A 26,636-nucleotide genomic window follows, 5' to 3' on the forward strand; every position below is an offset into this window, starting at 1 on the left:
ATTTGCTCTGTTTGGGCAGTTGTGGACACTTAAGCAAAGCTGAGTTGTACTGTCACCAAACAGCATTACTGTAGTCAGTTACTGTTATCAGACTGGCACCAAATAGAATAACACACTGAAGGAGCTGGAAAGGAATGAGTGCTTGTCATGCAGACAGCTTATTACATTGCATTATTTACTTACATTTGTGTATGAAACTCATCACTTGAAATAAAACTCCTAGATGTTTTTAAGTGAGTTCTGTGAGAAAATCTGCAACTTGGGAAGCAGGTCAAGAGAGGGGATTCTGCCCTTTTACTCCACTCTTGTGAGACCCCCACCTCAAATACTGCAGCCAGGTCTGGTTTCCCATCACGAAAAGGACACAGAGCTGTTGGAGTGAGTCCAGAGGAGGGCCACAAAGATGATCCAAGGGCTGGAGTCCTCTGAGGGTAGGCTGAGGGAGCTGGGGTTATTCAGCCTGGAGAAGAGAAGACTGGGGGGACCTTAGAGCTGCCTTCCAGTACCTGAAGGGATCCTACAGGAAGGCTGCAGAGAGACTTTTTTTAAGGGTTTCTAGCAGGAGGACAAGGGGGAATGTTTCAAAGCTGAGGGAGAGTAGGCTTAGATTGGATCTTAGGAAGAAGTTCTTCAGTATGAGGGTGGTGAGACTCTGGAGTAGGTTGCTCAGGTGGGCTGTGGATGCCCCATCCTGGCCATGTTCAAGGCCATGTTGGGTGAGGCCTTGAGCAACCAAGTCTAGTTGAGAGGTGTCCCTGCCCATGGTGGGGAAGTTGGAGTAGATGGTCTCTAAGGTCCCTTCCAACCTAGGCCATTCTATGATTTTTCAGTCTGACTCCTCAAGGAGTGCTTCAAATTACTCCATGATATTTAACTGCAGAGCTGCTCCCTCCCTCATGTAGAGCCTTTTTCTTTCTTGCCTGAGGGTGTTTATGTGAGAGCAGCTCCTTGCTTTCTAGAATGAGGCTGCTGCTGCTTTGTGGGCTGCCTGGTGCATTAGTCTGCTCCCACTGTCTTCTCGGGTACGTGGGATTGGGAACCAGCAGATGGAACAGGTGATGTTTGAACAGATGAGCTGTGGTATTCAGACCCAGTTATTTGTCTCCTGTTCCTTCTGAAATCAGTTGGTCTAGGCAAACTTTAGCAGAGAAGCCATATGGTCCAACTAACGTTTGGTTCCTCCGTCAGGACTATGACGCAGATATCATGGCCGTGGTGAACGACACCGTGGGGACAATGATGACCTGTGGCTTTGACGACCAGCGCTGCGAAGTTGGCTTGATCATTGGTAACACACCTTGCTGCTGCAGCAGCAGCTCACATGTAGCTTTTCTCCCTTTGCCTGGCCCCTTTGGTTAGCACCTTCTGATGTCCTTTCCCTAAAGGCACCGGCACCAATGCCTGTTACATGGAGGAGATGCGGCACATCGACCTGGTGGAAGGGGATGAGGGCAGGATGTGCATTAACACGGAGTGGGGGGCCTTTGGAGATGATGGCTCCCTAGAGGACATCAGGACTGAGTTTGATCGAGAGATTGACCGTGGATCCCTTAATCCTGGGAAGCAGCTGTGAGTGAGGCAGTTGTTTGTGACCTGTGCTGCTTTTGTTTTCTACTCTGGGCTCTCCTTCCGCTTGGGTTGTGGATTCGGTCTCTTCTCCCAGGGAGCCAGCAACAGAACAAGAGGACACAGTCTCAGGCTGTGCAGGGGGAAGTTTAGGCTTGATCTTAGAAAGAAGTTCTTCCCAGAAAGAGAGATTGCCCATTGGAATGGGCTGCCCAGGGAGGTGGTGGGGTCAGCGTCCCTGGAGGTGTTCAAGAAAAGGCTGGGTGAGGCACTTAGTGCCGTAGTCTCATTGATTAGTTAGGGTTGGGTGATTGGTTGGATTTGATCTTGGAGGCCTCTTCCAACCTGGCTGATTCTGTGATTCTGTGACTATGCCCAGGGCTGAGGCAAAGAGGCAGATTGCAGGCTGCAGTGGGTGGGTGGTGGCACAGCTGGGCTTTGCCTCCCAGCGCTGCCTGTGCATGCATGGGTGACTGATTCTGTCCTCTCCTGCAGGTTTGAGAAGATGGTCAGCGGGCTGTACATGGGGGAGCTGGTAAGGCTCATCCTGGTGAAGATGGCCAAGGAGGGGCTGCTCTTTGAGGGAAGAATCACCCCTGAGCTTCTCACCAAAGGGAAGTTTGAGACAAAGCACGTTTCTGCCATAGAAAAGTGAGTACCTCACCCATTTCACCCTGAGTTCCACAGTGACTCTGAAGGCTAATTTTCCAGTGTCTTTTGCTTTGTGGGGAGATACATTGCGTTGGGGTTGGCTGGCAGCCTCCAGCACAGGTGCAGAGCTGGCATGTGGGCACCCCCAGCAGACAGTCTGTGCCCTCCCCACCGGTATTTCTGTGTTGGGAGGAACTCTGAAAGCCTACTGATCTCTGCAGCTACAGGGTATGCACCGTGCTACTTCTTGCCCTGCTCACAAAACGCACAAGTTGCTACCCTGCAGCTCAGCATGGGAGTGACTTGGCTTAGTGCCTCTGAGCAAATAGTTGTGCTGCTCCTTGCTGTATCCACGGGACCGCTGGGCAGGAGGAAAACAAGCGTGACAAGGCAGAGCATTCAGGCCTGTAGGCAGTGCTGGGTGCTGCGCGGTGACCTCTGAGCTATGTGCCAGTTGGTTTCTCAGTGTGTCATCACCCCTTTGGTCAGTACTTACTGGCTCCCCCCTCTCCTCCCCCCTTGGAGCTTTCAAAATTCACATCACTAGGATAGTTTGTGCTGTAGTCACTGTGCTGGCTTTTCACAGGATCACAGGATGTTAGGGGTTGGAAGGGACCTCCAGAGATCATCAAGTCCAACCCTCCTGCCAGAGCAGGACCATAGAATCTAGCACAGGTTGCACAGGAATGCATCCAGATGGGTCTGGAAAGTCTGCAGAGAAGAAGACTCCACAACCTCTCTGGGCAGCCTGTTCTCCAGTGCTTTGTGACCCTCACAGTGAAGAAGTTCCTCTTCATGTTGAGGTGAAACCTCCTGTACTGTAGTTTATATCCATTACCCCTTGTCCTGTCACAGGGTGCAACTAAGCAGAGCCTGTCCCCTCCCTCTTGACACCCAGGCCTCAGATATTTATAAACATTTCTTAAATCCCCTCTCAGTCTTTTCCAGACTAATCAGGTCTCTCAGCCCCTCCTCATCAGGCAGTGCTCCAGTCCCTTAATCATCCTGGCAGCTCTCTATTTGACTCTCTCCAGCAGATCCCTGTCCCTCTTGAACTGGGGAGCCCAAAACTGGATGCAATACTCCAGGTGAGGTCTCACCAGGGCAGAGCAGAGGAAGAGAAGGACCTCCCTGGATCTGCTGGACACACTCCTCTGAATGCACCCCAGGATCCCATTGGCCTTCTTGGCCACAAGGGCACATTGCTGAGAAAAATGCAGTTAGGGAGGAATTCAGTTAAGAGCAAAATTTGCCCTGAAATGCTACCTCACTTCCTGAAGAGCACTTTGGTTATAAGTAGGGGGCACATCCCTGTGCAGCTTCCAGTTTCTAGCCTGTGCTGGCAAGGTGCAGGAGTCCTTAAAAAGATGTGTGGGGTGCAGTTAGTACTGACAAGATGTACTCCTGGTGTTTTTGTCTGGGAGCTGGACATGGATATGTTTTGCCAGAAGTTTTGCTGGGTGCCAATGAGGAAAAATGCAGTGCAAGAGACAGAAATTTAGTGAGGCTGTAAAAGGGTGGAAAAAAAGACCTGTTCAGAATGAAATCACTTAGAAAACCTTTGCTTGGGCTTTTTGTTTTTCACTTGATTTATTTGGATGTGCGAGTGAGCGAGTGTGGGATTGGGTGTACGCTCAGGCCTGTGCTGGATTTGGGGCTGGTGCTTTTTGCTCCAGAGAGAAGGTGTTTGAAGGTTAAAGCATCAGTTGAAAGTGCATTTAATTCCTCCAGGCCTGTAAAAGTGTTTGGAAGTTGCTAATTTTCAGGGGCATGCCCTGAAGGAGCTGTCGTGAGGTTGCTGTTCTGCTTTGGGTCTGGTGCTGCCGGACCAATTGCAGCCCCAAGCTATGGCAAATGCTCCTGGGGGATGCTCCAGCTCCACAGGATGGGGCTGGTCCTGGTTCTGTGCTTCCTGCATTCACTTTCAGAGTGCAGGAAGCTCACTGGCTACAAGATTTGGTCTGATCATCTGGTACAACCAACATGTGGTGTGCTTTGGAGAGAAACTTGCGCACAGTAGTGACTGGACAGACTTTCAGTGACATGATTTACCTCTGGTCTTGTGGGAAATGAACTTGAAGGAGGGCAGGCTCTTGAGTACCCATGGGAGTAGTCCTGCCCATAGCAGGGCTGCTGTAGTAGCTGGAATTGCATGGTTTGTAGGTGGCATGTTTGCCCCAGGCCTTAATAGAGAGCTGTTGCTATCTGAATGAAAGCCTACTTAAAGCATTTTATAAGCCTCATGGGGCTTTGTCGTCAAGATGCCCAAAAAGTCCAGAGGAGGCCACAAAAATGATCTCTAGGCTGGAACCCCTCTGCTATGGGGACAGGCTGGGAGAGTTTGGGTTGTTCAGCCTGGAGGAGAGAAGCCTCTGGAGAGACCTTCTTGTGACTTTTCAGTGCTTCAGCAGGCCAATGAGCAAGCTGGGGACAGACTTTTTAGCAGGTCCTGCTGTGACAGGACAAGGGGTGATGGTTTTAAAGATTTATACCTATAGGGAAGACACTTTTTATCATCAGTGCCAGTGAGACACTGGCACAAGTTGCCTGGAGAAGTGGCAGATGGCCCATCCAAGGAACCACTGCAAGTCAGGCTGTTTATGGCTCTGACCAACTGGCTCTAGTTGAAGACATCCCTGCTCTGCGCAGTAGAGTTGGACTAAATGACCTTAAAGGTCCCTTCCAACCCCAAACATTCCATGATTCAATTTTCTCTCAAACCCCAGGCTGAGATACCCATCACTGGCTGTGCCTCAGTCCTGCATTTTATAGCTCCCCCACTGAGCAGGAGCCTTCGCTGCTCTCTCTTCGCAGGAGCAAAGAAGGTTTGAACAAAGCCAAAGAGATTCTGACGCGCCTGGGGGTGGAGCCATCTCACGAGGACTGCATCGCCGTCCAGCACGTCTGCACCATCGTGTCCTTCCGCTCAGCCAACCTGGTAGCCTCTACCCTGGGTGCCATCCTCAACCAGCTGCGGGACAACAAAGGGGTCGGCCGCCTCCGGACCACTGTGGGTGTCGATGGCTCCCTCTACAAGATGCATCCACAGTGAGTCCCTCTGCTCTTTGCTGTTTAGTTCTCATCACCTGCTGTGGCCTCTGGTTGGCAAAGGGTCAAGCATGTGACCCCAGGATGGTCACCCAGGCATGTGGTTTGGGTGTGAGGTGAGGGCTAGGGGCTTGGTCTGAGGCAGGGAGCTTAGTGGACAGGAGAGACGTCTGTAAGGGAAGAAGCAGGGTGAGATTTTAAACCACCACCAACCACCACAGAGAAAAGAAGGAAAACTCTTTGAGTGATTGGGAACTGCGATGTCAGTGACAACTTTGGTGGTTTGAGGTCTGAAGGGACTTCAACAGACCTCTTGGAAGAAGAGTTTCTTTGTACAGCATACTACTTTGTGCCCATGGGGTGGGCTTTGAGGAGACCTGTGTTAGTTCACCTTGATCTCCATTTTCCACTTAGAACAGAACAGAACAGAATTAACCAGGTTGGAAGAGACATTCAAGATCATTGAGGCCAACCTATCACCCAACACCATCTAATCAACTAAACCATGGCACCAAGTGCCTATGTAAGCTCAGTTGCTCTGAAAAGAACTGTGCTGAACCCTTTTTTTTTGGGTAGTCTCTTCGGGAGATACATTGGGAAACCAGGAAAAAAATGCTGCCTTACACTTCTGGTGACCTGTTGAAAACTGGCTTTGTCTTGGGTTTCCCCATCTTGCAAGTTAGATTTAGGTTAGGAAGTTAGGTTAGGAACTGGCTGGAGGGCCGGGCCCAGAGAGTGGTAGTGAACGGTGCCACAGCCAGCTGGCGGCCAGGCACCAGTGGTGTCCCCCAGGGATCAGTGCTGGGCCCTGTCCTCTTCAACATATTCATCGATGATCTGGATGAAGGGGTAGAGTCAGTCATCAGCAAGTTTGCAGATGACACAAAGTTAGGGGCAGATGTTAGTCAGTTAGAGGGTAGAAAGGCTCTGCAGAGGGACCTCGACCGACTGGACAGATGGGCAGAGTCCAATGGGATGGCATTCAACAAGTCCAAGTGCCGAGTGCTGCACTTTGGCTACGGCAATCCCATGCAGAGCTACAGGCTGGGGTCAGAGTGGCTGGAGAGCTCCCAAACAGAGAGGGACCTGGGGGTGCTGATCGACAGCTGCCTGAATATGAGCCAGCAGTGTGCCCAGGTGGCCAGGAGGGCCAATAGCATCCTGGCCTGCATTAGGAATAGTGTGGCCAGCAGGAGCAGGGAGGTCATAGTGCCCCTGTACTCTGCTTTGGTTAGGCTGCACTTTGAGTACTGTGTCCAGTTCTGGGCCCCTCAGTTTAAGAAGGACATCGAAACACTTGAGCGTGTCCAGAGAAGGGCAACAAGGCTGGGGAGAGGCCTTGAACACAAGCCCTATGAGGAGAGGCTGAGGGAGCTGGGATTGTTTAGCCTGGAGAAGAGGAGGCTCAGGGGTGACCTGATTGCCCTCTACAACTACCTGAAGGGTGGTTGTAGCCAGGAAGGGGTTGGCCTCTTCTCCCAGGCAACCAGCACCAGAACAAGGGGACACAGTCTCAAGCTGCGCCAGGGGAGGTTTAGACTTGAGGTGAGGAGGAAGTTCTTCACCGAGCGAGTCATTCGTCATTGGAACGGGCTGCCCAGGGAGGTGGTGGAGTCATCGACCCTGGAGGCGTTCAAGGGGAGATTGGACGTGGCACTTGGTGCCATGGTCTAGTCATGGGGTCTGTGTTGATAGGTTGGACTCGATGATCCTCGAGGTCCTTTCCAACCTAAGCGATACTGTGATAATCAAACAGCTGCTTAGATTTATGTAGAAATCAGAGAAGAAGGTGAGCTTCTCAGCTGTGGGTGTACCTGGTCCTGGCAACAGGGTTTGGTGTGAGTATTGGTGTTAAAAATAACCCCAGTGCTCGAGCCCTAATGGTGTGGGTGTTTGGGAGTGGCTGCTGGCCTGTGTGTGCTGGGTGAGCAGCACCTGCCTGAGGGCTTCCAAGCTCAGAATGGAGGAATGAAACAAACAGGCAGGTGTGGTTTATGTAGCTGTGGTAAAAGGGTTGTATTTACTAAGTCGTAACTGGAGGTAAGCAGTCAGTTTCCAGTCTCAGCTGGAGGATTTAGCTATGGGTACCAAGCATATACCAAGAAGCACAGCATAGACGGGAGATACCTTGGCATTGGAGCTGGCTGGGAGGGCTGAGTGTTGTTTATGAGGAAAATGTTGAAAGGAGAAATCTGTTTAAAGTTTCACTTTCAGTGTCTCTTCATTTTGCTGAAAGCAATCTTTACCTTGGTTGAAGAAAACCATGGAATGTTGGCAAACAAAACTGTTTCCAGGAGTGCTCCTTTGCCTAGCTTTCCCACATGGACAGGTCTGGGCTGTGTTCACAGAATCACAGAACATTAGGGGCTGGAAGGAACCTCCAGAGATCATCTAGTCCAACCCCCCCTGCCAGAGCAGGGTCACCTATACCAGATCACACAGGAAGTCATCCAGGCAGGTCTTGAATATCTCCAGAGAGGGAGACTCCACAACCCTCCTGGGCAGCCCATTCCTGTTAAGGTAACACATGTGGGCAGTTCTTGGTTTTGAGCTGTTTCCCCACTCCATCTCAACCACTGAGTTCAGGACAGCTTGATGACCCCAGGAGAGAGGCTCAGAGCATTGGAACCAGGAGGTTTCTTTTATCTAGGATCAGGTTCAGGGGATGAGGCTCTGATACTTTCCCCTGCTTTTTGCTGGCTTCTCTTAGTTAGAATAGAATAGAGTAGACCAGGTTGGAGGAGACCTTCAAGATCATCGCATCCAACCTATCATCCAACACCACCCAACCAACTAAACCATGCAACCAAGCACCCTATCAAGTCTCCTCCTGAACACCTCCAATGACAGCGACTCCACCACCTCCCTGGGCAGCCCATTCCAATGGGCAATCACTCTCTCTGTGTAGAACTTCCTCCTAACCTCCAGCCTAAACCTCCCCTGGCGCAGCTTGAGACTGTGTCCTCTTGTTCTGGTGCTGGGTGCCTGGGAGAAGAGACCAACCTCCGCTTGTCTACAACCTCCCTTAAGGTAGTTGTGGAGAGCAATAAGGTCACCCCTGAGTCTCCTCTTCTCCAGGCTAAGCAGCCCCAGCTCCCTCAGTCTCTCCTCACAGGGCTGTGTTCCAAACCCCTCACCATCTTCGTTGCCCTTCTCTGGACACACTCCAGCAAGTCAACATCCCTCCTAAACTGAGGGGCCTAGAACTGGACACAGTATTCAAGGTGTGTCCTAACCAGGGCAGTGTACAGGGGCACAATGACCTCCCTGCTCCTGCTGGCCACACTGTTCCTGATGCAGGCAGAATGCCATTGGCCCTTCTGGCTGTCTGGGCACACTGCAGGCTCATGTTCAGCCTACTATTGACCAGTTCAGGAGGAAAGAGGCCATAGGGAAGAACTGCTCTTCTCTGACAGCTGTCCTGCTTGGGAGGCAGTAGCTGGTTTGTCTGTGATGAGGCTCCTCACTCCTCTTGCACTTGGCCTGTGTCAGCAGCATAGATTCTTGGGGCCTTGGAAGGTAGAGGTGTGTGGCATGCAGAGAGTGGACTTGTAGCCTCCCCTGCCCACAGGTACGCCCGGCGCCTGCACAAGACCACGCGGCGCCTGGTGCCCGACTCGGAGGTGCGGTTTCTGCTGTCCGAGAGCGGCAGCGGGAAGGGAGCAGCCATGGTGACGGCCGTGGCCTACCGGCTGTCGGAGCAGCACCGCCTCATCGATGAGACCCTGGCCGAGTTCAAGCTCACCCACGAGCAGCTGCTGCAGGTGAAGAAGAGGATGAGGGCAGAGATGGAAGCGGGGCTGAAGAAGAAGACTCACGAGACTGCCAAAGTGAAAATGCTGCCCACTTTCGTCCGCAGCACGCCCGACGGGACAGGTTAGGGGCATGCCCTTGCTGGAGTGAGGGCATGGCTGCAGGGTGTCCAAAACGTGCTCCCAGCAGTGAGGGGTGGGTTTGGTGGAGGGTGGACAGATCTGGTGCAATGCTGGAAACTGTCCTGAGCTGTACAAAGGAGGAAATCTCAGCCCTCGACAGGGCAGCCAGCACTGCCCTTGTGCTGGTTGCTGGCAGCCTGACCACATGTCCTTACCCAGGGTGCAAGCAAGCCATGGCCTGGGGGGGAAAAACACAGCTGGTCTCATAACTCAGACCCATCTGAACCCTTTTTGCACAACCTGAGCAGTTCTTTCCATTTCAGGGAACAGGTGTGTGAGTCCTCCTTCCCATGTTTAAAACAAAACCAAACACAGAAAAGGCTGGAATAATCAAAGCAGCATCTGAAATCCTCTTTTGATGAATCATAGAATCATCAGGGTTGGAAGGGACCTCAAGGGTCATCCAGTTCCAACCTCCCTGCCATGGGCAGGGACATCTCATAGTAGATCACGTTGCTCAGAGCCACATCCAGCCTGGCCTTAAAAACTTGCTCACCTCCCTGGGCAACCTGTTCCAGTGTCTCACCACGTTCATGGTGATGAACTTCTTCCTAACATCCAATCTGAATCCACCCAGTTTTGCTCCATTCCCCCCAGTCCTATCACTACCTGATGCCCTAAAAAGTCCTTCCCCAGCTTTCTTGTAGGCCCCCTTCAGATACTGGAAGGCCACAATAAAGTCTCCTCAGAGACTTTTCCTCTCCAAACTGAATAGCTCCAACTGTCTCAGTCTTTTATATGTTGCTCGTGGTTCTTTAAATGCACACACACATTCTTTTACAGAGAATGGAGACTTTCTGGCACTCGACCTTGGAGGAACAAACTTTAGGGTTTTGCTGGTGAAAATCCGCAGCGGTAAAAGGAGAACAGTTGAGATGCACAACAAGATCTATGCCATTCCCATAGAGGTGATGCAGGGAACAGGAGAAGAGGTATCTGTGTTTCTCTTCTGCAGGCCTTTTGAATGCCCCCTGTAGACCTTGTAACACATACAACTTCAAATGCCTGTCCTTTCTCTTTGAAGCTGTTTGATCACATTGTCACCTGCATCTCTGACTTCCTGGATTACATGGGGATAAAAGGAGCACGTCTTCCTCTTGGCTTCACGTTTTCCTTCCCTTGCAAGCAGACCAGTCTGGATGCTGTAAGTTCCTTAGTATCTGTTGAATCTACTTTTGTGCTTATGCTAAGCCTGATTTCTCTGCCTTCGTGTCAACTGTGTGACACTTACAGGGAGGTTGTATGAGGGGAGGGTTCATGCTCTGGCCCTGACCAGTACAGCTGCTCCTATAAATAGTTCCTTTAAAGGTAATAATGCAAATGCTGCTCAGCCTATGTGCCATGGTTTAACCCCTGGCAGCAACTGAGCACCATGCAGCCACTTGCTCACTCTCACCCCACAGTGGGATGGGGCAGAGAATCAGAAAACAAAGGTTAAACTCACGGGTTGAGATAAAGACAGTTTAATGGGACAGAAAAGGAAGGGACAATAAGAATAACAGAATATACAAAAGCAGTGATGCACAAAACAATTGCTCACCACCTGCTGACCAAGCCAATCTGTGAGCTGTGGTGCCCCCACCAGCCAACTCTCCCTGGTTTATATACCGGGCATGACATCATACAGTGCGGAGTACTCCTCTGGCTCATTTGGGTCAGCTGTCCTTGCTGTGTCCCCTCCCAGCTCCTTGTGCACCCCCAGCCTCTTCTGGCAGGGCAGAAAAGTCCTTCACTTAGTATAAACACTGCTTAGCAACACCCAAATCCAAAACACAGGACTTTACCAGGGAGAAAATTAGCTTTATTCCAGCCAACCCAGGACAGTATGGCTGTTACAGATAAGAGTATTACAGGTCTGTGGTGACGGGTTGGACTTGATGATCTTTGAGGTCTCTTCCAACCTTGGTGATTCTGTGATTTTCCCCTGGTGGTGATCCCCCTTTTTTAAGGCATTGTGGTTTTTCAGTTGTGTGAACTTGCTGAGCTGTGATACTTCCCTGCTTTTGTGAGCAGTAAGCAAAAGTCCTTCCCTGCCGCCAGTGCCTGTTTCCCAGCTGACCTTGTCTCACTGGATGGAGTGGATGGGCCAGGGCCTACTCATGACACTCTAATGGTGACAGCGTAGCCTGCAACGTGTCCCCATCAAGTTTACCCTTTTTCTTGTCACTTTAACATTTAACTTCTTCACTGCTACATACTTCCATCAACTACACCAGTACAGCTGTTGTTTCCTGTCTACTTAACACTTTGGATTGAAGATAGACACAGGTGTGTTTTTTAAGCTTGCTGTTTCTGTCACACTTTTTCAAGTCATTGAATTGATCCTTGAGGTCTTTTCCAACCTTGTTGATTCTATGATCATCAAGTCCAACCTGTCACCCAAGACCTCATGACTACTAAACCATGGCACCAAGTGCCACGTCCAATCCCCTCTTGAACACCTCCAAGAACGGTGACTCCACCACCTCCCTGAGCAGCACATTCCAAAGGCTAACAACTCTCTCTGGGAAGAACTTTCTCCTCACTTCCAGCCTAAGCTTCCCCAGTAGCTTTAGATGCAAATTCCACATGTAGAAGGAGAGATTCCTTTTCATAGAGACTCTTCTACATAGCTTCACAGTAAAGCATTTGAAAGGTCAAGTGTACAACATTTGAGTTGTACTGAAAGTAAGATGAATATTCATAGTTTCACAGAATGGGTTGGGTTGAAAGGGACCTTAATGATCATCTAGTTCCAATCCCCCTGCCATGGGCAGGGACACCTTCCACTAGACCAGGTTGCTAAAGGCCTCATCCAACCTGCCTGGGGGCATCCACAACCTCCTTGGACAACCTGTTCAGTGTCTTACCACCCTTACTGTAAAGAATTTCTTCCTCATCTCCAGTCTAAATCTGCCCTCCTCAAGCTTTGTACCTAAGGAAGGAGGAAATAAGCAGTGATGATAAGAGCAGCTTTCCAAGTGTCCAGCTCTAAAATGCATTCATGTTGCTGGTGATAGGAGGCTTGGTCAAGCCCAGGGAAGCCTTTGAGTGAAACTGAGAAGAGAGGTTGCTCAGCAAACCATAGCACCCATGCTGGTGGATTCTGGAGAACCTCCTTCTTGAGCTGAGGTCTCCTATGAGTCCAGGTACCAAGTAGCCATAAATATTCATGGCCATATGCTGGGACTGTTGTCACCTGTGAGAGGTGTTGTGATTTTATGCTTTTATGGGCTGAAGAGTTGCACAAACTCAGGGAATTATCAGGAAGAAACATGCAGTGATTATTCCTTAGAGAGCTGTAGGGCTTTGGGGGACAATCTAGTGCACCAGGAAACTTGACAATCTATTTTCTTCCTTTTTAGGGTATCCTTCTCAACTGGACAAAAGGCTTCAAGGCTACAGACTGTGAAGGAGAAGACGTAGTGTATTTGCTTAGAGAAGGAATTAAGAGAAGAGAGGTGATCTTTGTTGTTGTTGTTATTTTGTTTGCTTTGTTTTCTTCACCCTCCTCCCTCATGGGTCAGGGTTTGTGTGCCTGGAGGACACAAGTTTTTGCCTCTAGTCCAGCACAGGAGGTGTTTGCCTTGCCACAGGAGGCTGGGTGGCAGTGGTGGCTCTGATGCTGACATGCAGCCTGACCACCATGTAGGACAGTCTGGAGGGTACACAGTGGAAATGGGAGATTTCAACCACCAAACAAAAATTGCTACTTAAAATGAACTACTCTGGGGATTTTGTTTCACTGCTTTGTGGTTTGTTGTTGTTGTTTTCCCCAGAAGCTTCTAACATGCTAAATTCAGCAGCACTTTCAAGGCTTCTTTCAAACCCTGTGGCAATTTCCACTGCATCCCAGCATGGATGAAGCAGGAGTTTTCAACACAGGGATTGTAGGAATGTACCTCAGTGCACCCTTAATGACAGGTTTTTTTTCCCCCTCTCTCAACCCTTGATCTTGAAAAAGCTTCAAGCAGCTTAGCTGAAGCTTTCTAGGAAGGGAAGAAAAATAGCCTGAGGAGAGCATTAATTCTGCAGAGTTTTTGTCAGCAGGTGAAGCCTTAAAAACCTTTGCTACTGGATTTGCTACTGCACTGCTGTAATACAGAGTGGAGATGGCTCTCTAGCATGTGTCTGTATACAAGATCTGTACTTAAGTATGCCTGAGGCAGAGAGAACAGCTAGGAATGTGCTTTATCTCTGAAGAAACAGTCTATTGTGAAGAAAGAATGGGAAAGAGCCTTAGGTACCTGCTGGTAGATGAAGTTCCTATTTGTTCCCTGTGTAACATCAGGCTGCTACTTTCACTTGTGTGTTTCCAGCGTGTTTTGACAGCATCCCCTTAGATGTGCTCCTTTTGCTGTCCCCTTTGGTGTGAGGGGTTGCCCCAACCCCAGGGTTCTCACTGTTGTATTTCTGTCTCCCAAAGGAGTTTGACTTGGATGTGGTGGCTGTGGTGAATGATACAGTGGGCACAATGATGACCTGTGCTTATGAAGACCCAAACTGTGAAATCGGACTCATTGTGGGTATGTCTCAGAGCTGCTGGTTTTTTCATGTGGCACTATTTTATTTATCTACACATCTGCCTGCATTCTCAGGGAGACATCCCTGTGGTTAACATAGCTAGGGTGCCCAGGAGGGAAGGATTTGGAGGTTAGCAGCTGTCCCTTCAGAAGCAAGCTGAATGTAAGATTTAAGAGCAAACTTCAACTGCCAGCTTAGTTGTGTCCACAATAAGCCCAGGCTGTAATGCTGAACAAATCCTATCTGGTTTGTCTGGGAAAGGCACTGTGCTGCTTGTGAAGCAAGCAAACATAAGTAAGGTTCAGGCAGCTTCAGCAGCAGGGTTGTGTTAGTTTAGCTCATAAGAATCTCCTTGCTGGGATGTTCAGGTAGCCCTTGAGCGTGTGGTCTCTTAGAATAGACTTGTAAAGCACAGCCACAATTCCCAAATGACATGTGATGGGAAGCTCTGAGGGACAAAGTGCAGTGACTGACAGCTGAAATAATTGCACAGGTGACTGCTGATGCCTTGGCAAATGCCACACTTGGGGTGTCTGAGGCGCTGGGTGGTGTGAATTCCCAAAGTTCTCCAGAGAAATAAGTTTTCAGTGGGAGAGAAGGGAACAAGCCACCTGCAAGCTTTAAGAATGCTTTCAGCTGAGAGGTGGCTTGTGGGAAAACAAAACACCACCAGTTTCTCCTCCAAACAGCTGGAAAATGTCCAGGATGAGTCAGCACAGTTAGAGCGTGGGTTGGAAGCCGTGTCTGCGCAGCCTGGGTGAAGGCGTGTTCCAGGGACAGAGCTCCCTGCAGGAAGGACAGCGTGTCCTTGGGGTGCTGAGAGCATCCTCTCACCACTGCCTGCTGCAGCTCTGCCAGATAGGCTCTTCAGCCAGCCTGCCTGTGTGCAGAGCAGCGGGTCAGAGGTGGCCTGGGCACTGCTGGCATAATGAGAGTGAAAGGCCTGGGGCTCTGACAGGTCCCTCTGCCCTGCCTGAGCTGTCTTGGCCAGACTGACAGCACTTGGTGGGAAGCCTGCATGAGCTGGCAGTCCTCCTGCTCTCCCCAGTGCAGGGAGGTGGGTGAACTTCCCTGCTGTTGTTTGGCAGGGAAAAATATTCCTTCAAGGGCGAGTTCACATCATGCTGGTGCCTTGTCTCTCTGCCCAGTGCCATCTCTCCTGCTTAGCAGAGCTGATGCTTTCAGTCTGCACTGCTGAATACTTTGGAAACTGCCACTAATGAGGCCAAGCCTCTGCTTTTCATCTGCTGGCAGCGGGAGATCATCTAAAAGCCTGTCAGTCTAGCAGCCTGTATTTAATTGGGTATCCACATACTCAGGCAGCCCTTATTGATTCTATGTCCTGCTCTGGCTGGGGGGTTGGACTTGGTGATCTTCAGAGGTCCATTCCAACCCCTAAGAACCTGTGATCCTTATCTTGTTCTGGTCAAGGAGGTTTGGTGTTGGAGGGCTGACCAGACTGGATTTGGTGTGGTTTGGTCCTGCAAACCTGGGACTTCAGTCTGGAGAAGAGAAGGCTCCCAGGTGACCTAATTGTGGCCTTCCAGTATCTGAAGGGGGCTACAGGAAGGCTGGAGAAGGACTTCTCAGGATTTCAGGTAGTGATAGGACTAGGGGGAATGGAATGAAGCTGGAGGTGGGGAGATTCAGGCTGGATGTGAGGAGGAAGTTCTTCCCCATGAGAGTGGTGAAGCCCTGGAATGGATTGTCCAGGGAGGTGGTTGAGGCCCCATCCCTGAAGGTGTTTAAGCCCAGGCTGGCTGAGGCTCTGTCCAGCCTGATCTAGTGTGGGGTGTCCCTGCCCACGGCAGGGGGGTTGGAACTAGATGATCCTTGTGGTCCCTTCCAACCTTGACTGATACTATGATACTATGACTTCATTTGTGGGCCCAGATTGCTGCTGCCCCAACCCCTGTGCTGCGATTCAGCTCTCCCACAGCAGAGTACTCCTCTAGGAGGATCTCTTTTTGCTCAGGCTTTATTGATGTAGTACTGCAAAAAAATCACAAAGGAAACCAGACTTGCTGATATAATTGGTGCAGAATCTGTCATGCAGAGTTAAGTGAGAGTTTGGTAGGCCACTTCAAGAAAACTTTTCCACCAGGTAGCAATAAAAGCTGTCTCTCTTTGCTAACAAAGCTTTTCTCCCTGAGGCCTGTGAGTGCATGGAGAGCTTGGTAATTGCCATGCTCCTTAGGATCCCCTTTAAGCAGAATCAGAAATGGCTTCATTTCAGTTCTTCCTGCTGGAGAAACTATTTGAGTCATTTGAATCAGAACAAAAACAAGCAAGAACTGAAAAATACCCTGCAATTAGCTGGCAAAGCCCCAGAGGTTTTCTTTGCCTGATGCCTCAGAACTTTCTGAAGCTTTCAATTCAGCAGACTTTCCCCTTAATTCTGTGGGCTTTGGTGGAAGGGGATTCCTAGCTTCAAAATCCAGCTGGTTGCTTGACAGGGGTTTGAGTTCAGAAGCACGTGAGGGTTGGTGAGCCAAAACTGCTGCACTGCTGCTCCTCCCTGTAGGATGGGACCCTCAGCCCAGCTGGCTTGGGTGAGCTTCTTCTCTGAGCCACCCTGAGCAATGCCCCATGGCAAAATTACTTGGTTGTTGAAGAGTTGGGTGGGTTTTGGTGACCTTTCAAATGATGGTTTGACTTCATCATTCAGAAAAAGCACATCCAAGATCCCGCTGAAGGCTTTGTTGCAGTCGTTGTGCTTGTTCTATTGTTGTTTTGTCCAGAAAGCAAATCACATCCTGGGCTGCATCAAGAGAAGCGTAGCCAGCAGGTCAAGGGAGGTGATTCTCCCCCTCTACTTCACTCTGGTGAGACTACACCTGGAGTACTGTTCTGGAACCCCTAGTACAAGAAAGATAGGGAGTTGCTGGAATGTGTCCAGAGAAGGGCCACGAGGATGATCAGAGGGCTGGAGCTCCTCTTCTACAAAGACAGGCTGAGAGAGCTAGAGCTATTCAGTTTGGAGAAGAGAAGGCTCTGAGGAGACCTAATTGTGGCCTTCCAGTATCTGAAGAGGCCTAAAAGAAAGCTGGGGAGAGACTTTTGAGGGTGTTAGGTACTGATAGGACATGGGGGAATGGAGCAAAACTAGAAATGGGTAGATTCAGATTGGATGTTAGGAAGAAGTTCATCACCATGAGGGTGGTGAGACACTGGCACAGGTTGCCCAGGGAGGTAGTAGAAGCCTCATCCCTGCAGGCTTTTAAGGCCAGGCTGGATGTGACTCTGAGCAACCTGATGTAGTGTGAGGTGTCCCTGCCCATGGCAGGGGGGTTGGAACTGGATGATCCTTGAGGTCTCTTCCAATCCTAACAGTTCTATGATTCTATGAAACAAAGAGTAATGTCAGTATTTTCTCCTTGCAGGAACTGGCAGCAATGCCTGCTACATGGAAGAGATGAGGAACATAGAGATGGTGGATGGTGATCAAGGGCGGATGTGTGTGAACACCGAGTGGGGAGCGTTCGGGGATAACGGCTGCCTGGATGACATCAGGACAATATATGACAAAGCAGTTGATGACTACTCACTAAATGCTGGAAAGCAAAGGTAATGTGGGATAAATGGAGTGCTAAGTGTAAGCCAACCTGCTCTGAATGCTTTTAGGAGAGAACTGTATTTCTCCCAGTCAGAGGAGGGAGAGGTTGAGTGGAAAATGACTGCAGCCTTGCCATCCTGTGTGTTCTCTCTCTTCTGTGCTTTTCATGGTTGCTGCCTGCCTTTTTCTTTCACAGCCCATACTCTGCCATAGGACTGCAGCAGGATTTTTGTGAGAACTTCAAGAGTCTTAAGATTACTAAAGACCCTTTTTAGAATCATAGAATGGTCCAATCCGGAAGGGACCCCCAAAGGCCATCCAGTCTGACCTCCCTGCAGTCAGCAGGGACATCCCCAACTAGATCAGGATGCCCAGGGCCTCATCTAGCCTCCTCTTGAATACCTCCAGGGAAGGGACCTCAACCACCTCCCTGGGCAACCTGTGTCCAGTGTTCTACCACCCTCATAGTGAAGAACTTCTTCCTGATATCCAATGTAAATCTGTCTTTCTCCAGTTTGAAGCCATTGCCTGTTGTCCTGTCACTGCAGGCCCTTTTAAACAGTCTCTCTCCATCCTTCCTGTAGCCCCCTTCAGGTACTGGCAGGCTGCTATTAGGTCTCCCCTGAGCCTTCTCTTCTCCAGGCTGAACACCCCCAGCTCCCTCAGCCTGTGTGGTACTGAGGGGGTTAAAATGACTTGTCATTCTTTTGTCTTGGTCTCAGCCTAATCTTTTTTAGGTGAACTCTGCCTCTAGAAATCCTCAGCCTTCACCAGCCAGCATGATTGGAGGTTGGAGCTGCTCACTGTAAAGTAGTCAGTTGTAAAGCAGTTGCAGCCAGCTCTTGTTTGAGGCATGTCTCTGGATGAAGTATGTCATGTTAGAGGACCTACTTGCTTTCCTTGTTCCCCTTTTAGGGGTCCAGCTCTTGTTTGGGCAAATGCTTCCCTGTCCCCCTTCATGAAGGCTGACAAGGAGGTGTACCCAGCAACAATAAAACTGGGCTGAAAATGCTGCATGCCCACACTGTGTGTTTTCATAACTCCTCTGCAGCAATGCTCTGATGCCAGGAGCTTTTAAAAAGATTTTGTGACTAGAGTAAATCTGCCTGAAAACTTGGGGGATGCAGACAAGTTGGCAGGACCCCTGGGAAGCTCTTTAAAAGTAACAGCTCAAACTGACCAGAGAAGTAGATGCTGAGTGAGCCTGACACAGAGGCAGTGTTGGCATGGAATAAGCAGCCAAGGGCAGTAGCAGAGACTGCCAGGAGGAATCATTTATTTCAGAGAGAATTAGGCACTCAAGAGGGACAACACTTGCTGGGTACAAGCCTGAGAGAGTTCACAGTATTAAATGAACTGTCTGGCCTGCTTCCAGCGGGATGGTGTGCTGGGCTCCTCTCCATCTAGGGCAAAAACCCTGCTTTTGACTTCAGGAGGTGAGATACAGTTTGCATCACTGAATGCGCGTCTCAGGAAGTGGGAAAATGTTCACTTTTTCTTGGCAAGGATGCAGCTAACAGACCCCAAAATGCTCCACTCAAACCAGAATGAAGCTGGAAGGGGGTGCATAGCAGGCTTCTGCCCTCCTCAGCACAGGGCTGCCCTTGGACTGCTCCTTGTTGTGTGCTGGGAAGAGGTCTTCAGGTGCAAGGTGTTCCCTCTCTAACCTGTTTGCAGGCCTGCAGCTGTTTTAGTTCTGTGCAATGCTGGGGGCAGGAGAGGTTCAAGACAACTTGGTTCCTAGAAACATAGAATTATTTCAGTTGGAAAAGACTTTTAAGATCATTGAGTCCAACCATTGACCTAACACCACCATGGCCATTAAACCATGTCCCAAAGTGCCATGTCTATATGTTTCCTTGAACACCTCCAAGAAGGATGACTCCTTGTGATATTTAGGCTACTGGTTCCCTACTGGAAACCAGGTGCTAGATTTAACTGAAAAGCATAAATCAACCCCAGCTTGCTGGTCTGCAGGACAGTGATCCTGTGAACATGTTGGACATACCTTTTCACAGCTTTTACCTCTCAACAGGGTTTTGCAGCACAGGACTCCCTTAAGAGCACTGCACCTTGTAGTTAACCTGTCATTCTGCTGCAGGGAGCCACTGAGCTTTTTCTGTTGAAGGTTTCAGCTATGCTTCAGGAGGGCTCCCAACTTCTGTGCCATAGAGACAAGTTTTCTCTGGGGTTCTTTCAAGGATGCATGGCAAATTTGGCTTTTATCTGGGCACCATTCTGCTCTCAAGCAACAAGTTTTTGTTTCTTCCATCTGGGCAAAGTGCCAGTGGTCTTTAACAACAGCCTGCCTGGGAGAACATGGTAGTGAAGTGATCTACAAACATGAAGTGTTTGTAGATCATAGAATAACCCAGGTTGGAAGGGACCTCCAAAGGTCATCTAGTCCAATCCCCCTGCAGTCAGCAGTGACATCCTCAACTAGATCAGGTTTTCCAGAGCCTTGTTGAGTCTCACCTTGAATATCTCCAGGGATGGGGCCTCAACCACCTCTCTGGGAAGCCTGTTCCAGTGCTCAATCACCCTCATGGTAAAGAAGTTATTCCTAACATCCAGTCTAAAATCTCCTCTCATTTCAAACCATCACTCCTTGTCCTATCACTGCAGGCCTTTGTAAACAGTCTCTCTCCATCCTGTAGGCCCCCTTCAGGTACTGGAAAGCTGCTATTAGGTCTCCCTGGAGCCTTCTCTTCTCCAGGCTGAGCAACCCCAGCTCCCTCAGACTGTCCTTGTAGTAGAGGTGTTCCAGCCCCCTGATAATTTTCATGACCTTCCTCTGGACCAGCTCCCATCAGGTCCATGTCATTCCTGTATTGAGGGCTCCAGAGCTGGATGCAGGTAGGCTCCCAAGGCTTCCCACACAGTCTTCATGCTTTTTCCTGCCTATTCTTTCCTAGTAAATTGCCATTCTGTATAAATCAGGTTGCATAGCTCACATCTCCAATAGGCTTGGGCAGGACACCTGGGTGATAACACAGCTGTGATGCTGCCACTGCAAAGGTGAGCAGCCTCCTTCTGAGCTGTGGCTGCTCTCTTTCGCTGCAGGTATGAGAAAATGATCAGTGGGATGTACCTGGGGGAGATAGTCCGCAACATTTTGATCGACTTCACCAAGCGGGGCTTCCTGTTCCGAGGCCAGATTTCAGAGACACTCAAGACCAGGCATATCTTTGAAACCAAGTTCCTTTCTCAGATTGAGAGGTAAGAAATTGAGAGTGAAAGAGTGTGTCACTTGATGTGACACTGATGGAGGGACAGCTGGAGAGCATTGCTTGGCTCTCCAGAGATAATTTTGGTTTCAGTAAGAGCCTGTGCATGGGTGGAAGGGCTCCTCACAACATCATCTGAATCTGTAGCAATACTCACTGCTAAATTATAGGAAGGGCTGTCAAGAATCCCCTTATTGTATGATTGTATTTGCTTGCCTGGAAATGAGACCATTTTCCCATGCCTCTTGTGTGTGTCTGGCTATAATCACTGAACTGAATGAACATTAGCTGAATGAGCACTTCCTTACTGGATATTTTTGTGCCTTTATTGCTCAGACTCTGTATGTTAAAGTAATCTCAAAGCCTGTTGACTCTTTATGGGAGGAAAAACCTCAAGCTGGTCATTAAAAATATTTTCCTGAAGCACCCTTTGGTAGGAAAAGAAAAGGGCTTGGAGTCTCCCTTGCTGCACTGCAGCATGGTGCTGGGGTGAATGAATTTGCATCCCCTGTGGTCTCTTGCTGCCTGGTATGGATGCATGAATGCAGCCATCAACACAGTGGGGTTTGTGGCAGTGACTTGGCTGAAGGATACCTTTGATCTAACACTGTGCCCTTCTGCTTCTGCAGTGACAGGTTAGCCTTGCTGCAGGTGCGAGCCATCCTCCAGCAGCTGGGCCTCAACAGCACCTGCGATGACAGCATCATTGTCAAGACTGTGTGTGGGGCGGTGTCGAGGCGAGCAGCTCAGCTGTGTGGTGCAGGAATGGCTGCTGTTGTAGATAAAATTAGGGAGAACAGAGGATTAGAGCACCTGGAGATAACGGTTGGTGTGGATGGGACTCTCTACAAACTACATCCACAGTAAGTATTCAGCTCCTCAGCAGTCGTGTGCCTGCTGTCTGTAGCCCTTTGCTTGTACGTCCTTTGTCTTGATGCACCAAACTGGTCTCTCATACCTGCCAGGATAAGAGTCAGGGAAAAGAAGCCTTAAATTAGGGATGATCAGGGCTTTCTAAAGGGCAATGAGAGGACCAAGAAGAACTCCTGAAGTATTCTTGGGGCACTGACAATAAACTGCAGGGGCTGTAGCTTGCTGAACGTGTTGGAAGCTGCACAACAAGAGAAGGATCTCTTGGCTCTGCAAAGGCAATGACAGAGCAGCACTGAACTGGCTGGTGCTTCCTTGGAGGATGCTTCTGTTCAGTGTGCAGAGGAGGTTGGCTGCTGCAAAGCAATGGCAGGTGAGGGCAAGAGTCTGAAAGAGCTGGTAGCAGGGGGAGAGGACTAGTGCCCATCTCTGGTATGTGTGGAGGGCTATGGGTGGGAAGTTCTGGGTCCCTCAGTTTAGGAAGGACATTGAGGCTCTTGAACGTGTCCAGAGAAGGGCAACAAGGCTGGGGAGAGGCCTTGAGCACAGCCCTGTGAGGAGAGGCTGAGGGAGCTGGGATTGTTTAGCCGGGAGAAGAGGAGGCTCAGGGGTGACCTCATTGCTCCCTACAACTACCTGAAAGGTGGTTGTAGCCAGGAAGGGGCTGGTCTCTTCTCTCTAGCAACCAGCACCAGAATAAGGGGACACAGTCTCAAGCTGCACCAGGGGAGGTTTAGGCTGGAGGTGAGGAGAAAGTTCTTCCCAGAGAGAGTTGTTAGCCATTGGAATGTGCTGCCCAGGGAGGTGGTGGAGTCCCCATCCCTGGAGGTGTTCAAGAGGGGATTGGATGTGGCACTTGGTGTCATGGTTTAGTCATGAGGCCTGTGGTGACAGGTTGGACTTAATGATCTTTGAGGTCTCTTCCAACCTTGGTGATACTGTGATACTATATGTGGTCTTTTTTTCTCCTTTTTGCTGTGGTACTAGCAATCTGGCTTAACCCCACACAGACAGGGGTGGGATGCAAATGCTTAACTCACACTGCTCCCAGACTTCAAACCCACCAGCATTTTAGTTTTTATCCCAGTGAAACAGGAGGCACTGCAAAAGCCTATACCGTGCTAAGCTCTGCAGATGCTGTGGGACCTCCCTCACCTGCTGCCGTTGTTTCCTTTCCCAGCTTCTCAAGGATCATGCACCAAACTGTCAAAGAGCTGGCGCCCAACTGCGACGTGACCTTCCTGCTGTCGGAGGACGGCAGCGGGAAAGGGGCAGCGCTCATCACAGCGGTGGGATGCAGGCTTCGCGATGCCGAGCAGAACTGAACTCCACGACCCCTGGCCCCCGATTCTGTCTTGTGAGCACTTTCTCATAAAGCAGCGACTGCATAGTCAGAACTGGTAAAAACCCAGAACTCACTGCTTTATCGGGGAAAAACAGAATACAACTAATGACATAAAAAAAACCTAGGATACAAGATAGAATGTGTGCTGTTAATAATATCTCCTGTTCCTGGACCCCAATCTGCATGTTTCTTCTTCACCTTGTTGGTACCTTCCCCATCTGTAGGTCAACAACAAAAAAAACCCACAAAAACCCACAAAAAACCCCAAACCAACCCAACAGTCTCTTAATTTCTGCAGCTGTCAAAACTCGGTTGTTGTCTGAGATGAAATTGCCCCCCCAAGTGATGTGCATTGAGAGCTACCGTTGCATCGTACCAATCTTGTCCTTGGCAGCATCCCCTGTTAGGCGCCACCACCACCACACTGACCACGCCAGACCTGGTTGTTGATGCTTTTAGTGAAGGGGAAACAACACTTCCCTCCTGCATAATCTACCTGCTGTGGTTTCGTCCAAAGCGGTTGTGAAAGCGTTGCGGGGCGTGTCAGCACCCTGCACGCACGTAACTCTGTCCTGGGACTTGGCAGCGCGACTTTGCTCGCTTCCTCTGATGCCTGTTTTTGTCATGGTAAAAGTGAACGCCCTTGTCCCACAGATCTGGTTCCTTCTGGCATTCCCCATTGCTTCTGTGAGTAGTGCTGTGTTACTGGGTGGAAAACAAAACCCCGTCACGTTTCAGCAAGACACCCCCGGACAGTTAAAACAAAGTGGTTGGTGATTGGGGTAATCCAAATCTCCAGGCCTGGGAAGTTGGTAGTTTTATGGGCCCTACATGGGCTGTGCTGTATTCTTCTGTTTGAGTTCTTACAAAAAAAAAGTAAAATGAAACATTTTCCATATCTCCTTGTTAGTGTAGATCAGGGCGCTGCAGCTGCCCTTCTCCTGACTGTGCAGCCCGACCGTGTCACTGGGATGTGCGTACTTCCGTCTCTCGCCTTAAATGGGTGTTTGATTCCTCACAAAGCTTTAACCTTTAACACTGTCAAGCAGGCACTCAAAACACTCAGCTGCAGCTTGTGATGAGAAAGGAATATACGAGGGTTTGATTTTGGGCCCGCCTTTGAGGCCCTGGGTGTGTTAAACCGAACAAAACCACAAAGCCAAAATCAGACCCAGCTTATTCCAAGGCCTAAAGCAGCGACGAAGATCATTCAAAAACTTGGTGTGTCCTGTCCTCTGTCAAGTCGATGCCATTGTTATATCTGCACACCGCTTGCATCACTGAAATTGAGAAGCAGTTAGGAAGGTGAAAGTCGCAACACTTTCTGCAAAGGGGGAGACCACGCAGCAAGTCCTTAATTCCTGCTCTCCTACCACAAAAATAAAAGATGAATTTGAGCTGCCTGCATGGTTTTCCCTGCAGAAAGTAGATGGAAATTTGCAGGCCGCTCCTCTTGGTCCTCGTTCCACTCCCCTAAGATTTGGATTGCCCCATCGGTAACATTTCAATATGCATTTTGGTGCACTGTGAGTGAATGTCCGTAAAGTAACGTGTGAGTCACCAAGCGGTCGTCGCAGCTTTAAGTGTGTGTCTACCTGAAAAAATTGCATGCCTGACTGGTTTTGCAAAGGTAGAGAGTCTTTTTACTTTTGCACACTGGTAGCTCCAGTTACTGGTGTTACGTGATCCTTGTGAAAATATTAAACTTTTTTTTGATGTGCGTTAACTGGTGTTTAGTGGTTCTTTCTGGAAGAGGCGCTGGTGGCTGGTGGCTTTAGTGCTTTAGGAAGAGCTATTGTGTAGGGAGAGCTGCAACCTAATTCCAGTGGTGCCTGCATTTTGTGTGTGTGTGTTTTCGTTCCCGGGCATTCGGGGGCAGATTCAAACAGTGTGGCTTTCACCCAGGTCCCCACGCCTCGTTTTGCCTCATGCAGTTCAGCGGAGGCACAGAGCTGACAGTGCCCAAATCTTTGGGGCGTGTAGTTTGCCTGGGTGCGTCTGCTGCCCCGGGGGCCCGCAGCGCAGGGAAACCTCAGCCCGCTGCACCAAATCCAATGTGATGATGTGAGGCTTTGCCAGATTACACGGTGATGGATCCGTTGCAGCCCCGTTGTGTCCCCACAGAAGCCTGATGGCTCTGTAAGCTCCCCGTGTGCATAGGGTTAACGTTGGCAATCATGGTGCCAGGTGCTCAGACACCACAGGTTTGCACATCCCCTCTTGGAGTTCTGTATGGAAGCCTCTTTCGCATACGCTGAAGCTGTGTGCGCTTCTCCAGTAACCCATTTTATGTTACAGCTTGAATAGTCTGACACCCTTGGTGTGCAGCTATGACCCCAAGCAGGAGACAGAAGAGGAGGAGAAACTTTTTGGGCACAGGGCTCGCACTGCATTTTAATTGCTTGGAGATTTGCAAGTCTTATGCCTGCCGCCGGCAATGCTGGAGAGGGGTGGTGTGAGCCGTGCCTGACGACCTGGGTTTGGAGCTCTTCAGCACCCGAGGGCTAGGCTCAGTGCAGGATTGAGTATGATTGAGAAGTGGAAGTGACACTTGGTCTCAGGGTGACTGTGAATTTTGGAGAAGCTGGCATAGGTCGTTTTGTTTATTGGACCCAGCTGATAACAAATAGGGAGTGAGTTTGTGTTTCTAACAGTGCGACTTTTCCTGCTCATGGACCGTAGGTGATGTGCTCCACAAGGCATGGCAGTTCTTTTCCAAAGGGAGCCCTGGTGGGGCTTCCATTTCCAGACTACTTCTTACCCCTAGGAAACTGTTCCATGTGAATCACAAGGCTATAACTGTCTGAAGAAATGTCTCCGGTGTTACCCAAGCAATGACTGAGATGTCTTACTTAAAGCTTTTTAGGCTTGGCGAATAAAATCATAGTCCTCCTAATTGTTAAGCTGTAATTACTGCAGTATGAACACAGAAACCTTATATTTCCTGGGGAAAAGACCATTTGCATACCGCTGTTGTAATGTCCTCCACTCCATGCTCCTCTGGGGGAATTCTCTCAGAAGCCTTTTGAATGGGTTTTAAAACAAGCAGACTTTTGTTTTGTTTTGTTTTCTTAAGAAAATAGCAGAAGGCAAAATAAAGTTGTTTCTGAACTTCTGAACCCTGTTCTGTGCTTTTTTGTTTGTTCCTTTGCCATCCAAATGAGATTCTTCAGCTGGTTTCCTTTGCTAGCTGCAGGGAGTCTTATCGCCGCTCAGCGCACGACGAGGGGTTTATGGCAGACCTGGAGGTGCTTCCCTGCTGCCTGGTGTTGAGTCATGTCTGTATTGATATGAAATAAGTGTTTGCTGTGGAGCACAGTGTTCCTGTTACCTCATCTGTCACAGGAAGTAATGTCATCTGCCTTGACATGCCTTTTCTTCCAGCATCTCACAAGGGCTCAGAGCATCTCTGCTTTCTTAACTTGCTGTTTCTAAAGAAGCTTCTCAGGATCTGCAGTGTGAGTCCTTCAGACTCACAGAGAGTTTCACCTGCGACCTGAAGAAATCATCCTCTGCTTTCTGCACCCAAACAAGACAAAGAAATGCCCTGAGCTGTCAGAAAATGTCTGTCAGGAACTGCACAGGGGAAACACTGCCAGCGTGAGTGTGACACTGGGGCATCTGAAATAGGCTCCAGTTGGCTGTTAGGGAAAGGATGGAAGATGGAGGTGAGGATGGGATGCTCAACATAGGCCTGTTTGATCTGAAAAGATCTGCATTAGAAAGCTGTGGTGTGTAAAGGGCGTGGGAGGGATACAGCTTATGCATATGAAAGAGTGAACTCAGGGTGTACTTGTCCTTCAGCAACCTAGATTTAGATTGGACATTAGGAAGAAGATCTTTACTGTGAGGTTGGTGAGAAACTGGAACAGGTTGCCCAGAGAACTTGTGGACACCTCATCCCTGGAAGTGTTTTAAGACCAGGCTTTGAGCAG

At 49.6% G+C, this 26,636-nt stretch overlaps 1 protein-coding gene across 2 annotated transcripts in view; it reads left to right on the forward strand.

Annotated features, from left to right (window-relative positions):
- The window catches only part of HK1 (hexokinase 1), a 64,059-nt gene extending 39,632 nt beyond the window's left edge, over nt 1-24,427 (forward strand). For both annotated transcript variants that reach the window (XM_068140291.1, XM_068140290.1), the window contains 13 exons: nt 1,189-1,288; nt 1,386-1,569; nt 2,062-2,217; nt 5,032-5,265; nt 8,837-9,141; nt 9,984-10,132; nt 10,225-10,344; nt 12,545-12,640; nt 13,606-13,705; nt 17,087-17,270; nt 20,323-20,478; nt 21,116-21,349; nt 22,537-24,427. In XM_068140291.1, coding sequence (XP_067996392.1) covers nt 1,189-1,288; nt 1,386-1,569; nt 2,062-2,217; nt 5,032-5,265; nt 8,837-9,141; nt 9,984-10,132; nt 10,225-10,344; nt 12,545-12,640; nt 13,606-13,705; nt 17,087-17,270; nt 20,323-20,478; nt 21,116-21,349; nt 22,537-22,681 — 2,163 coding nt within the window. In that variant the 3' untranslated portion in view covers nt 22,682-24,427. The remainder of the gene's footprint in view (nt 1-1,188; nt 1,289-1,385; nt 1,570-2,061; nt 2,218-5,031; nt 5,266-8,836; nt 9,142-9,983; nt 10,133-10,224; nt 10,345-12,544; nt 12,641-13,605; nt 13,706-17,086; nt 17,271-20,322; nt 20,479-21,115; nt 21,350-22,536) is intronic.
- The last annotated feature ends 2,209 nt before the right edge of the window (nt 24,428-26,636 follow it).

Source organism: Melanerpes formicivorus, unplaced genomic scaffold, assembly GCF_026170545.1.
Source record: "Melanerpes formicivorus ecotype bairdi unplaced genomic scaffold, bMelFor1.0.p_v2 SCAF_6, whole genome shotgun sequence".
NCBI lineage: Eukaryota > Metazoa > Chordata > Aves > Piciformes > Picidae > Melanerpes > Melanerpes formicivorus.